At 32.3% G+C, this 12,736-nt stretch overlaps 1 protein-coding gene across 2 annotated transcripts in view; it reads right to left on the bottom strand.

The window, feature by feature from the left end:
• The window catches only part of TECRL (trans-2,3-enoyl-CoA reductase like), an 83,801-nt gene extending 71,756 nt beyond the window's left edge, over positions 1-12,045 (bottom strand). Inside the window, exon 1 of one of the 2 annotated variants that reach the window (XM_074324493.1) lies at positions 11,734-12,045. In XM_074324493.1, coding sequence (XP_074180594.1) covers positions 11,734-11,967 — 234 coding nt within the window. In that variant the 5' untranslated portion in view covers positions 11,968-12,045. The remainder of the gene's footprint in view (positions 1-11,733) is intronic. The other variant, XM_019756999.2, reaches the window with a different exon arrangement.
• Between the last annotated feature and the right edge of the window lie 691 nt (positions 12,046-12,736).

The following is a 12,736-nucleotide window of genomic DNA, read 5'->3' as shown; positions in this document are numbered from 1 at the left end:
TATAGAACAAACAGGGCAAGATTCTAAAGAGTTAGCAGTTCTAATAAACAAAGGTGAGACTTTTTCCATAGCTCGTTAAAGAATTAGCTCTCTAGATGCATTCTCTATTGAAGGGGACAATTTGATCATCTTGCAATCACTGAGTCTTTTCAACTTTATAAATTAATAACCATGAGGCAAGAGCCTGGGCAGAACTGAAAAAAAAATTGTTCATTCCATCACATATGTATTATGGAACTCCACACATTGGCCCCTGCTTTTAGGACTGATGTGATGGTGAGTGGTGTGAGTAATAAGAAGAGACATAATCAGGCAAAGGAGGAATGGGTGTCTTTGTGTGCAGAAGCAAAGCTAAACTTTGAGTCCAGGTTTTTGTTTTTTATTGTAGCACAGTATAACCCTTAAAACAGCTTGACACTTAGGTACTTCAGCCAAATTGTACTTAAATACTTAAACTATGACATACTGGACCATTAAGTTAGAGGGATTCTATTACCAACAAAGGCCTAAGAACACATTGTCTGTACAATGCCAGAAATGTTGATTAAAAAGTAAAAGCAAATTAGTAAATGTATTAATCTATATTTTATAATTAGAAACAAGCTGATTTTTTCTTCGCATTTTGAAATGAAGTAAATATTATTTTAACAATCAGTAGGTCAGGGGTCATGGCTGATCTAGCTGTTTATGTTTTTCTTATCATGTTGAGTTAAGAAAAAATATACATAAAATAACTTTTGAAGTTTATGGGAGGCAAATAATAAATCTATATTAAATGGCACGCAGACCAGTATCAAAAAATAAAAGACTGTATTAGACATCCAGTAATTCATCAAACGTTTTGTTAAGAGAAATTGCTAATTATATTACACTTTGATTTTTTTTTAAATCAAATAACCAATAATTGCAAGTTAGAAATTCCCTAAACATGAAATCATATTAAATGCTTATTTTGGCGGCAGTGAAAATGTATAATGAGAAAACTTAAACTGCAACAAGGAAAAAAAGACAGATAATAATTAATTCACTTTTCACAAAATTATTTTAGAATGGTGAGTTTATAAGAAGGCAGACGTGCAGCATTCCTTGATTTCAGAGAAATATCAATTCTCAAATAAAATATATGTTATCTAGATGTACTAGGCAGTTCAAAATAAATTCATCTAAAAGAGAACAACTTCTCATAGGAAAATAAATAACTGTGATATTCATGGGCTTTAACTGGTGGCCTCAGTTTACTCAGTTGAATCCCAGTAGATCAACAGGGATTGAAAATTATTTGAAGGCTGTCAATTTTAAAATTCACTAATAAAATATTATATACTAATGCTATGGAGCCTGACAAGTTTGCACACTTGTAACTCTTGTGTCGGTAGGGAATTCATCTTTACCTCCCTTCCTAAATTCTCTAGAGGTATCTCTATAGCAGTGTGCCTTCCTTTAAAGCCTGAAAGCGATTGCTGGGTCATATGGTAATTCTATTCATAATTTTTTGAGGAACCTACACACTGCCTTCCATAACGGCTGCACCAGTCTGCATTCCCACCAACAGTGTATGAGGGTTCCTTTTTCTCCACAGCCTCTCCAACACTTGTTACTATTTGTCTTGTTGATGATAGCCATTCTGACTGGGGTGAGGTGATATCTCATTGTGGTTTTTATTTGCATTTCTCTGTGATTAGTGATGTTGAGCATTTTTTCATATGTCTCTTTCCCTTTTGTATGTCCCCTTTGGAGAAATGTCTCTTCAGGTCCTCTACCCATTTTTCAATTGGGTTGTTTGATTTTTGTTGTTGAGTTGCATGAGTTCCTTGTATATTCTGGATATTAGCCCCTTATCGGAGGCACTGTTTGCAAAAATCTTCTGGGTATCTACCCCAAAAATCTGAAAACATTTATACATAAAGACACGTGTGCTCCAATGTTCACTGCAGCTTTGTTTACGGTGGCCAAGACATGGAAACAAACAAAATATCCTTCGATAGATGAATGGATAAAGAAGTTGTGGTATACATACACAATGGAATAGTATTCGTCAGTAAGAAAAGATGATATAGGAACATTTGTGACAACATGGATGGATCTTGAGAGTGTAATGCTGAGCGAAATAAGTCAGACAGAAAAAGCAGAGAACCATGTAATTTCACTTATATGTGGTATATAAACCAAAAACAACAAAAGAACAAGACAAACAAATGAGAAACAGAAACTCATAGACACAGACAATAGTTTAGTGGTTACCAGAGGGTAAAGGGGGTGGGGGGTGAGGGGTCGGAGATGAGGGTAGGGGGGATCAAATATATGGTGATGGAAGAAAAACTGACTCTGGGTGGTGAACACACAATGGGATTTATAGATGATGTACTACAGAATTTTACACCTGAAATCTATGTAATTTTACTAACAATTTTCACCCCAATAAATTTAAAAAATAAATTAAAAAAAAAAAAAAAAAAGAAAGCCTGAAAGGCCAAGGATGTAAGACACTTAGAGGAGATAATTTCTACTTTAGGAAATTACCTTTTATTGTTAGAAATAACCCTATGATGATCCTTCAGTGTGCCGGGACTGTTTATAACTGGAAGAGATTTCTAAAGCCACTCTCATTTTCTTCAGTAGAAATGAGAAAAATGATTCATCTGGGCTCAGCAGCACTTTGTTGGTACCTCTATTTTAGCTTGTGTTATATTATCTTGTGTTGGACTATTTACATGTCATTACCCATTACAACTCTCTGAACATCTGAAGAGAAAGGAATATATTTGGTTTGGATTGGTTTGGTCTTCATGCTGGTGTTCCCAGGGTCTATTACAATGCCTAGCAACTGGAAGATTGATTGGTATTCTTCAATGTATATGAAAAAAAAAATAAACAGGAAAGAAAAAAAGGAGAGAAGGAAGCATGCAGTACTCTAGGATTATGCCACTGCAAGATATTCTTGTAGGTAGTACGTAATCATAATGAATTGAGAACATTTTAGGAGTAATAGCTTCAAACAATGATTGCCCAATCAACCGTTGAGGTTTTCTCATGTAGCCATTCAAATTTCATAATTTTCACAGCAGAAGTAAGATGCAATATAAAAATACATAAATCTAAGATCACTTACATTTATAATTTGGGACGACATTGAGCTTAAATGCTGCCATTACACCAATTCTAGTAAAAATATAAATTTTCTTGTGCTTATGCTTCTAATAATGCAAACTTCAGGCCTCAGGCAGCACCAATGTGTGTCCAGAAATGTGGTATGAGGATACTAAAAGTCTTAATGTGATGTAAATATTAGTATCCACTTGCTACAATATTGTCCAATTCATACCTCTCTCCCTAAAGTCTTTAGATAATTTAAAATATAGAGTAATGGGATTTTTATTTCTTAATGTTGCCTTAAATTATTGTTCATTTAGTAAACCCTAATTTTATGAGGAACAGCTGCAGACAAGTTGTCACTAGATCATTTTGAGCACTAAGGTAAGTGAAAGAAAACAGCAAAAATTAAGTGTGTTGTAGTTAAGTATACACTAAGATCAGCATAAGTTAGGTAATTGTTTTGATAGCTATTTTTGAAGCTACAAAAATGTACCAGTAAAATGTTTATCTGGACAAGATACATATCTAATATACCATTCTCATTTAATTTCTAAAGAAAAAGAATCAAACAAAAGCATAGTAAGGTCAAACCAAAATTATTTCCCAGAAATATGTTATGCAAGCATAGTCTTTACCTTTTGTGTTTGAACTGTTAGATCATGAAAAAACTATAAATTCCTTCATCGTGAACTTTTTTTATAATTAGTAGAACATGCACATCTTCATAGAGCATTTGTCTAATATTCATGAGATATTAGACAAATATTTCAAATAATATTTATTGAGTTAATAACTTCTTGATTGTGACATTCTAAAATGTCAAACTAAAGAGTTGGAGGACCACTGAATCTGGTAAATTTCAACTGTTGAGAGATTAGCTGAGCTACAGCATGGTGTTGCTGCCTTGGCACCCCTTTTCTTTCACCAAGACTCCTGCAGGACCTTAAACTGACACCAAACCCTGAAGTAAGTGCATACTGTATATAGTGGCCCTCAGAGTCACAAGAAACTGTACATTCCTGATATGACTTTCCCGATAGCCTTGTTATCAGCAGTCTCCTTTGCACCCCAGTGGCTTTTCCTTGTGCACACTTTACAAAAGATCTCATTCAGGTTCACCTAAATCCTACTATTTTTATTTGAATTGACAAATTCTGCTATCTCTGGGGACCCCAAAGCATTTCATCCATGTACCCTAATAAAGTAATGTGTCCCAGGCAAGCATTGCCTCTTTGTCTGTCTGTACTCTTCCTTGACCTTCCAGGGTGGTCCCTTGAGGTGTGTGCCTTGTACTTCCTCCATGACCTGGAAGAAACTTCTCTATTTCAGTTCCTCCTGCGGTCTGTTGTTGAACCACAGCTCACCATCTGGCAACCTGTGCTACACTTAACAAGTGATAGTTTGATAAATTCATAACAGATTTACATATAGAGAGATTCATTAATTATAACGCATTAATTCATTAGAAATCTAAAGAGTAAAACCCTGGTTAAACTTAATGTAACTGAAATAAAAGAGTAATAGAACATTGCATTCCTTTCACCACACACTTATCTCACTGTGTTTAACACTCAAAATTACCTTTTTTTTTTTTTTTTTTCTCACTATGTAGATATCTTTGGACCTAAAGTTACATCTACTCTGTTCGCCTTCCACAGGAGAGAACAAAACCTATGAAGATAGGCACTGCATCTATATGACTTATTGCATTATCTCAAACACCTGATAAAGTACTAGACACATATCTCAACAAATATTTATTGAATTAATACATACTTAATTGTGACACACTAAAATGTCAAAATAGAGAGTTGTAGGACCACTGAATCTGGTAAATTTCAATTTTTCTTAGATGCATCCTCTCAAACTTATATATGTAGACTTTCTAAATGGACTATCACTGTATCTCATTTATTAGAAATGACATCTTCTTTATAGCTTAACCCTAAACAAAACCAATGTTCTTACATGGTGATATATTTAAATAGAAAAATACAGATAAATTTTAATTCAATACTCATAATAGACTATATTTGTTTTATACATTTTATTCATGAATAGTTTTCTAGAGTTTATTCATTCTTTCTCTACTAATTACATTGTGTGCAGTGCTGGTATGTTCATTGGTATCTTTCATGGTAAAATAAACAGATGTGTATTATTTGGAGCATGAGAATTGGATATAGAATGCTAGAAACTGATACTACAAAGATTGTCTCTGTGGCTATGTTTTCTAATTCTGAAAGGCTTCCTATTAATTTCAGAAAAAGATAATGACTATCATTTTAAAATGCTTTAATTCTTATAGGCATAACAGAGAAGTAGTAACTCATTTTTTTTCTCACTTTAGTGGAATAATAATATTTCTAATATACTGGCCCTATCTAAATTATTACATTCATTTACAGACTGCTAACCATGTGCATGCATAGTGCTACAATTTACATACAAATATAGAATCCTTAGTTATTCCTGGAAGACAGATAGTTACCCTACTTTTGATAAAGGAAAACCAAGAGTCAGAGTAGTTAAGTAACATGTTAAAATTATAAAACAACAATTTTCAAATTTTCGTAATAATATGCAAAAAATAATTTGTGTCAAATACAGTCATAAATATCTGACCTCTGAGCATAAACCACTCTACCACATTGCCTGTCACGACATTCCGTGTTAAATATAATAAAACTACTTTTTCTGAGAGAAATATATGTCAGGGAAAATAATATTAAGCAAAGTGCACTGTTTCTTTTAAAATTAGAACTGCCTATAACATTATGAAATTCCCAAGCACATCCAAAAAGAGGAGTGGGTATAGGGTCACCTCCAGGTTCACAGAAATGAATATTTTCATTACCTCTTTTGTGAGAAACCGTTCATCTCAATTTTGTAATTTTTATATATCAAATTTTGATAGTACATTGTGTCCTTGATTTTATTTTTTTTAAATTAAAGTTTAATTTTAAAAAAATAAAGTTACGTAAGTTTCAGGTATACAATTCTGTAATACATCATCTATCACATTCAGTGTTCACCACCCAGAGTCAGTTCTCCTTCCATCATCATATATTTAATCCCTTTTACCCTCATCTATCACCCCCTTTCCTCTTTCCCCTGTGGTAATCACTAAACTATTGTTTGTGTCTGAGGTTTTGTTTCTTCATTTGTTTGTCTTGTTCCTTTGTTGTTTTCAATTGTGTATACCACATATCAGTGAAATTATATGGCTCTCTACTTTCTGTTTGACTTATTTCGCCTAGCATTATACTCTCAAGATCCATCCATGTTGTTGCAAATGGCATTATTTTATCTTTTCTTATGGCAGAATAGTATTCCATTGTGTATATATACCACATCTTCTTTATGGAAAGTCATTCTATGTTCATGGATTGGAAGAATCAACATAGTTAAAATGGTCATATTACCCAAAGCAATATACAGATTTAATGCAATCCCAAGCAAAATCCCAATGGCATTTTTTAAAAGAAATAGAACAGCAAATCATCAGATTGGTATGGAACCACAAAAGACCCCAACTAGCCAAAGCAATACTAAGAAAAAATAGCAATGGTGGAGGTATCACACTTCCTGATTTCAGCTTGTAGTACAGGGTAACAGTAATCAAAACAGCATGGTATTGACAGAAAAACAGACACACAGAACAATGGAATAGAACTGAGAACCCAGAAATAAACCCACATAAATACGGACAGATAACTTTCGACAAAGAAGCCAAAACATACAATGGAGAAAAGATTTATTATTAAAAGAGACTTTATATTAATTTTACCTTTATATTAATTTTACCATTAGAAGGATTGGAGAATTACTGAGTGTTTTATTTTATTTGTAAGAAGGCTTTAAAAGGCTTTTGAGAGCTTTGATATAGAGCAAATTAAACAATAAGAGAAAGGGAACTCTTGAAGTCAAACTCCTTAGACAAGAGATTAGAGAAAAAAGTATGGGATGGTATTGGAAACGTTTATCACCTCTAGCTTTTGGAGCTCTTTGCTATGGTCTTGAATCATCGACTTATCGCAAGATAAGCTGCTGACGTTTAAAATGTAGAACTGAGATGGATAGTTAGCAACTAGAAATAATTCATTGTTATTTTTTTAATTTGTATTTTTTATATATTTTGATGTTCTAATAATTCTTTAAAATGATATTAACAATATGTTTTAAATCTTCCTCTATCTTTTTATCCTTGATTAGTCATATTATCTTAATCATGCCTAGGAAATAACTAAATTAGTTAAATATCCCCCTCTGTACTGTCTTCTTTAAGAAAAGCTTGTTAGATTTTATAGTCAGAACATGACTACCTGTTAATAACTTATACACTAATGCAAAGTTAAATTTTATACATCATTGTTGGGAGCAAGTCAGGAATTTGGGCATTCAGTAGAAAGGGTTAACTAATGTATTTTCCTATGAATATATTTACAATGGCAATTTGATTTAGAAAATAATAATACGTATTTTCAAATATTGTACTCCTGTACTCCAAAACTATCAGAGCTAAATGTGAGTGCATTATAAAATCCACATATCCCTTAAACAGGCATTGAGTTATTAAATACATATTGGTTAAATGTTTTCTTTGTGCAAAGCATTGTTGGAAATACACAAGTGATAAAAATCAAATCCCATATTTTGTGAAGCTGGCATACCAAGAGTAGGCCAAATAATAAACAAACTAAAAAGGAAATGAGTGTTAGTAAAGAAATAGAACAAGGAAGAGTAATATAAAACATTGCCAGATTTTGCAATTTTAACTAGGTAGTAAGGAAAGTCTCCAAGAAAAAAACGTGACATTTAAGACCTAAAGGAGTATACTGATTAGTTTTGAGTAGTGAATGATGTTCTTTGACGTGATTTAACAGGCTAATTCTGCTGCTTCGTAGGGGATAAATGGAAGGTGCTAAGGGCAGAAACAGGAAAGATTTAGGAGTGCTGGCAGTAGAGGAGGTTAAAATTTGTCAGTCTGGATACATGTGAGGTATCATCATGAAGATGGATTGTATGTGGGTTGTGAGATTAGAAGATGAGTTGTGATGCCTCTAAGTGTTTGTCTTCAACAATTGGAAGGATGTAGTTCTACTTATTGAACTGGAAAAATTTTTAGGGAAGCACAAGCATTCAGTTTTAGATATATGAAGTTTAAGATGCCTAGTACACATCCAAATAGGTAGATAGATACATAGATAGATGCATACATAGATACGCAGGTAAGTGGATTTGCAGTTCAGGGGAAGAGGATACGCTGTGGTTGCATGTTTATGAGTCACCGATAGACAGATGACATTTAAAGCTATGGGACTCAGTAAGATTAATGACTATAGATGGGGAGAAGTTCTGATGATGAAGTTGGTGACAGTCCATACCCAGTAAGTCAGATAATGAAGAAGCTGCAAGAGGAAAGGGAGACGCCAATAAAGTAGGCTTTAAAAAAAAAAAAAAAATGTGTGTGTGGTATTATCCTGGAACTCAAGTAGCAAAGGTGTTTTAAGGAGGATGTTCTTAACAGTGGCAAATGTTGCTGATATACTGAGTAAAATAAAGTATGAGAATTGACCTTTGATTTAGCAGGGTATTTACCATTGCCTCACTGGTGACCTCAGCAATTTTATATTCTGAGAAATGATGGAGGCAAACGTCTGAATGGAGTGGGTTTATGATAAAATGTGAAAAGGAAAATGTGGGCAGACAAAATGAACATGATGAAAGTAATGAGAGGAATGGACAAAACCTGCAGAAGATACTGAAGGCATAGAAAGTGGTTTGTTTGTTTGTTTGTTTGTTTGTTTTCATTTGTTTGTTTGGTGTGTGTGTGTGTGTGTGTAAGTAAAAGGACATGTTTCAATATATTTTCTTTAATCCCAGGAATTCTCTCAATGTTTTTGTTACATGAATATCTTGTCTACATGTTCTGTCCATTCTGAAGTTATAATATCTAGATGCAAGCACAATTTCCACTAGAGCTCAGCATATACCTATTACTAAAATACAGTCCACTCAAGATATCTGAAAATTTGTGTCTAACCTATGCATTAAAACAAGTCATGTCAATGAATGATTCTTAAGAAGTCAAATTTAAATTCTGTGTCAGTATCACAAATTCATCACTTTCATGTTTCTTGGATTTTATACACATAAATTTATCTCTCCAAATGGTTATTAAAACATATATATGTATATATATATGTATATATGTATATATATATATCTACATATACATATATACACATATACACACATACATGCATATATACATATATACATATATACATATATGTATATATATATATTCGAACATATATTATGTTCAATGCACTATGCTTTGCATGTTACATATCTCTTTCCTACTCTTCACTATAAGCTTACAAAATATATTTTATTAAACTCTATTCTAAATAAGGGTCCTGGAGATCAACAATTCAGTGACTTTACTGAGCCTTGATAGATATGGTTGATATAACATGGAGTTAGTCCAGATATGCTTAATTCTAAAGTACATGACCTTCAACTTTTATGACTTTATAAGACAGTATTTTCTTTGCTGAAAGACAGGTACTAAGTCATAAGCAACACTTCTTTTGTATAATAGGTAGAACCAAGTATAACGAAAGGCGCTTGACATGACCTTACTATTTATATAGCTATTAATTTGTCTAAGAAAAACATTATCTTGAACAACAAACAAAATCAGCGTTTCCCAGGTTTACAAACTTGAACTGTGAGGAATCATGAAGAAAAAAAAAAAAAAAAGAGAAAGTTAATCTATACTTTTTTCTTTTAAATGTCTTGCCATCATTATGAGATGATTTAACTAAAACATGACAAGACAAAATCCAGTTCTATTGACAAGGATTTGGATATAGTAAGTTGCACATCATATGGTGTTGATTGTGCAGTAAAGGCTGGTGAGGAATCCAAATTAATCCCTATCTAGCCTACTGAGTTTCCCTAAACGTTTGCCACTGCAAATGCAAATACCAGGACTCTTACAGTTCAAAGGTGAGATTCCTGAGCAAAATCCTTATCTCTAAAGAACGCAGACTTCCGGAATGATTAATGTTTTTTCAACTTAATTAATGCTACAAATGTAAAACTCCATGCTTTAGCTTCAAATAAAATCTCAATAAAACAAATTTAAATGTTTGACAAAAATAATTAGAAGCCCATTATTTTCTCATTATTTTAAGGTGGATTTTGTGTGAAGGTTCAGACACATCAGAAAGGACACAAAACCAGTCTTATTTAGTATCTTGGTCCTCATAAATCCTTGACCAATTTAATAGCCATTCCATTTATTGCATTGTTTCCCCTGATTTAATTGTATTTTTCTTAAAAGTTTTACATTTTTGATAGAGAGATATTGTAAATATCAGCAACTTCTGGATGAGAATTACTTTTTTCATCTTATTTCTGTATGACACAGAAAAATGCAAAACCTTTACTAAGATACTAACATAGAAGTAAATTATACCATGCATGTAATTCATAAGTTAAAATTCTTTACAAACAACATATATCCATCATTTATATATGTTCCCAGTTGTACTATAGAAAAAGAATATGATTTAGAGTTGTATAAAAATGGTTTGAATTTCCGACCCTCCACTTACGTCCTGTATGAACTTGTGAAAGTTCTTTATCTTTCATTTCCATTTGCAAATGAAAGTTAATATTACCCAAATAATAGGCTGGTCATAGTGTTATAACTACTAATTAGGAAAGTATATGTTATCTCTTGGCAATTAAAAACAGTAAATGCTCCCCCTCTTACGTGGGAACACAGCTAGAGCATAGTGAAATGGAATCAGTGATTGAATTTTATTTTTAGAATGGCAAAAATATTATTTAACATGTCAGTAAAGAAAAATAAATGAAGATACATTTTATTAAAATATCAATCTTTCACATAATAAATTAAACTACTAGTGTCTCTAAATTTTGAAAAACTAAAAATGTTTGAAATATTGTATGTACATATGTATATCTACAACGTACACATATGTTTGTGTGAGCTAGGAAGTATCTATTTTATCTTTCTTTAGTGAAGCATTTGTGATATGAATATAAATAGGTAAAATTAAGCAAGACAATCTTTAGGAATGTGGACATTGTTGATTTAAAATGAGGAAACCTTTTATTGAAAGTGAGACGCTTATTTTTCAAGACAAGTAAATCAAAATAATTTTTAAATGGCGATTTTATCATATACACAAAATAGAATTTTTTGTAACTTCAGTGGCTTTTACTTGCTATTTTCTATAAATACTATTAAATGCTCTGATAATGTGAATATGCAATGAAGTACATGAAAAGAAAAACCTGGAAACTTCTTTTTTTCATGTGGACTGAAAAGGTGAGCCCTGGAAATTTTGTCTCCCGACAATGGTCAATTTTAGCAAGACAGCCAGAACCTAGTAATTATTAATTACCATTTAAATTGATTAAGAATGATGCAGCAAATATTTTCTACTAAAACACAGTATAAAATATCCTGCTCGTCAGAAACATTAACACTAAAAGCCAGGAATATATTTTTGTACAGTCTTGTCACCTTTTAAACAAGTGATTAATCATCAGCAGGACAGATAAGAGAAATTTCAATAAATAAATAAAACTTACCTTATCTACGATACATATCTGTTTTCTTGTTTGAGCATCAAGTATTTCAATCTCAAAATGAGAAGTTTTTGCATGTTTAACTGCTGGAGTTGATTTCAGAGGGCCTGCTGAAAGTACAAGTTGTGACAAAGAGTGAAAATTTCTCATGTTATTCTTCAGCATGGACCGGGTAGCTCCTTGGGAAAATAATTCCCTCTTGCTTTCTGAAGGAAGAGACTTGGGCCTTGTGAACATTGTGTGAACTACCAGGAGAATCTGTCATGTCAACAGGAGACACTTTGCAAGTGTGTTTCCTCTACACCAGTTAAATACTGCTGGTGAAACCAGAAAGGTCAAGTGGCGTGCCATTCCAAGAGTTCAGTTTTATTTAGCAGGGTTGAAAACAATGACTGGTTTTATTTCTATATATAACACACCATTGTCAATCGCTGCAATGTAGAGGATTACTTTACTAGGCATTTGAATCATTTCTTGCTTTCTCCTTTTATCTCTGCTTCTTAATATGACCAGTAGAATCTGAAATTCCAAGCAAGAAAGGAATAGACAGAATTTTTATTTTCTCTGAATTCTGGATGCATTAATGTTCAAGGACATATATTATTATACACATATTCATATTCAAATGTATTTAAATATTAGTTTAGTGCTATCTCATAATTAAATGTAAAAATGACGAATATATTATTACATAACAAAATTTTTTATAGATGTTTCCTAATAAAGACTGGTGGCGTGTTTTTAATATATATCTATCTGATACAAAATGGATGAATTCTTAACTCCATAAGTGGAGAGTAGTTTTAAAAATTAAGTAAAAGGAAGTAAACCTTTTTTTAACATTTCTACACATTATATATCATTGGAAAATCACTGAACTTATATACAAAATAAATCAATACTAAACATCACATTTACCAAAACACTAAGTTATGGCAAATTCAAATAATCTCAGAATAAACAATGAAAAATAATAATCAACCTGGAAAGACAAATTTATGAAAAA

Source organism: Rhinolophus sinicus, linkage group LG02 (genome assembly GCF_036562045.2).
Source record: "Rhinolophus sinicus isolate RSC01 linkage group LG02, ASM3656204v1, whole genome shotgun sequence".
Lineage (NCBI taxonomy): Eukaryota > Metazoa > Chordata > Mammalia > Chiroptera > Rhinolophidae > Rhinolophus > Rhinolophus sinicus.
This window is presented reverse-complemented; position numbering and strand designations above follow the sequence as displayed.